Source organism: Rhinolophus hipposideros (assembly GCF_964194185.1).
Source record: "Rhinolophus hipposideros genome assembly, chromosome: X".
NCBI lineage: Eukaryota > Metazoa > Chordata > Mammalia > Chiroptera > Rhinolophidae > Rhinolophus > Rhinolophus hipposideros.
In genome coordinates, this window is record NC_138046.1 from 21,847,776 (window position 1) to 21,849,754 (window position 1,979).

General features: G+C 38.3%; 1 protein-coding gene across 1 annotated transcript; it reads right to left on the reverse strand.

The window, feature by feature from the left end:
• Positions 1-803: 803 nt before the first annotated feature.
• On the reverse strand, positions 804-1,592 carry LOC308494190 (myosin regulatory light polypeptide 9-like). The gene has a single exon (XM_081041680.1). The coding sequence runs from the start codon at positions 1,515-1,517 to the stop codon at positions 999-1,001; it is 519 nt and encodes a 172-aa protein (XP_080897806.1). The 5' UTR covers positions 1,518-1,592; the 3' UTR covers positions 804-998.
• Positions 1,593-1,979: the final 387 nt, after the last annotated feature.

Genomic DNA, 1,979 nt, shown 5'->3' on the forward strand with positions numbered 1-1,979 from the left:
TTAAAACACTTAATAAAATTGGTATAGAAGGAAAATACCTCAACAAAATAAAGGCCATATACGACAAGCCCTCAGCTAATCTCATAATTAATGGTGAAAAGCTGAAGCCCTTTTGCTCTACATTCAGGAACACGACAGGGTTGTCCCCTATCACCTCTACTTTTCAACCTAGTGTTGGAAGTCCTTGACAGAGGAATCAGGCAAGAGAAAGAAATAAAAGGCATTCAAATTGGGAATGAAGAAGTTAAATTGTCACTCTTTGCAGATGACATGATGCTATATATAGAAAACCCTAAAGACTCCACCAAAAAGCTATTAGAAACAATCAATGAATACAGTAAAGTTGCTGGCTACAAAATCAACGTACAAAAGTCCATTGCTTTCCTATATACCAACAATGAAATCTCAGAAAAAGAAATACAAAAAACAATTCCCTTTGCAATTGCAGCAAAAAGAATAAAATACCTAGGAATAAACTTAACCAAGGATGTGAAGGATTTATATGCTGAAAACTATAAGACATTTTTAAAGATATTGAAGAAGACACAAAGAAATGGAAAGACATTCCGTGCTCATGGATTGGAAGAATCAACATAGTTAAAATGGCCATATTACCCAAAGCCATATACAAATTTAATGCAATCCCCATCAAAATCCCAATGGCATTTTTTTTTAAGTTTTTATCATCAAGTTTAATTATGGTTCAGAAAAAATTTAGTGAATAACTTTCTCTGAAAAAATATACTGTCTCTGTGTAGACTGCAGTTATTTTGGGGGAGGTTAGTTAAGTTAAATTACCCCATTTTCTATTCTGAAAATGACAAAAAAAGTCCCATTTCCAGTCTGATTATAGAGATGCATGTGCCCAAAATGGCGGAGAATAAATACATGAGAGGCAAAAGCTGTAAAGCTAGGGGCATGCTATGGGCCCTAAGAGAAAGTCTCAGAAATACTCAAAGTGGCGACAAGGAACGTTTGGCTGGAATTTGGAGTTCTTTTCAATCATCTTTGTCTTTTGCTCCATGTTTAAGGATGCGCGTGAACTCAATGTAATTAAAATTTCCCTTTTTGTCAATAGGTGCTTCTCTGTACAGCTCATCCACTTCTTCGTCTGTAAACCGACCTCCCATTGTTGTCAGCAGCTCTCTCAGGTAATCTTCCTGAGTGGAGCCAGTTGCTTCTTCATCAAAGCAAGCAAAAGCATTTCTGATGACATCTTCTGGATCTGTACCATTTAACTTCTCACCAAACATCGTGAGGAACATGGTGAAATTGATGGGACCTGGAGCCTCATTCATCATAGCGTCTAGATATTCATCAGTTGGATTTTTCCCCAGGAAAGCAAGCATATCATGCAAATCTTCCTTGTCAATGAAACCATCTCTGTTCTGATCAATCATGTTAAAGGCCTCTTTGAACTCCTGAATCTGTGACTGGTCAAACATGGTGAACACATTGGATGTTGCGCGCTGGGGGCGCTTCTTGGTGGTCTTGGTCTTTGCCCTTTTGCTCGACATGGTGGTGTTTAGATCCCTGCACAGCCGCGAGAATCCGAGTACTTCAGTGACCTCTCTACGCTTGCTGCAGCTATCCCAACCCCACTACACCCAGAGCCGCTGAAAACCAACACCCCAATGGCATTTTTTAAAGAAATAGAACAAAAACTCATCAGATTTGTTTGGAACCACAAAAGACCCCAAATAGCCAAAGCAATCTTAAAAAAAAAGAACAATGCTGGAGGTATCACACTCCCTGATTTTTGCTTTAACTACAGGGCTACAATAATCAAAACAGCTTGGTATTGGCAGAAAAACAGACACATAGACCAATGGAATAGAATTGAGATCCCAGAAATAAAACCACATAAATATGGACAGATAATTTTTGACAAAGAATCTAAAAACATACAATGGAGGAAAGACAGCCTCTTCAATAAATGGTGCTGGGAGAATTGGATAGCTACGTGCAAAAGAATGAAA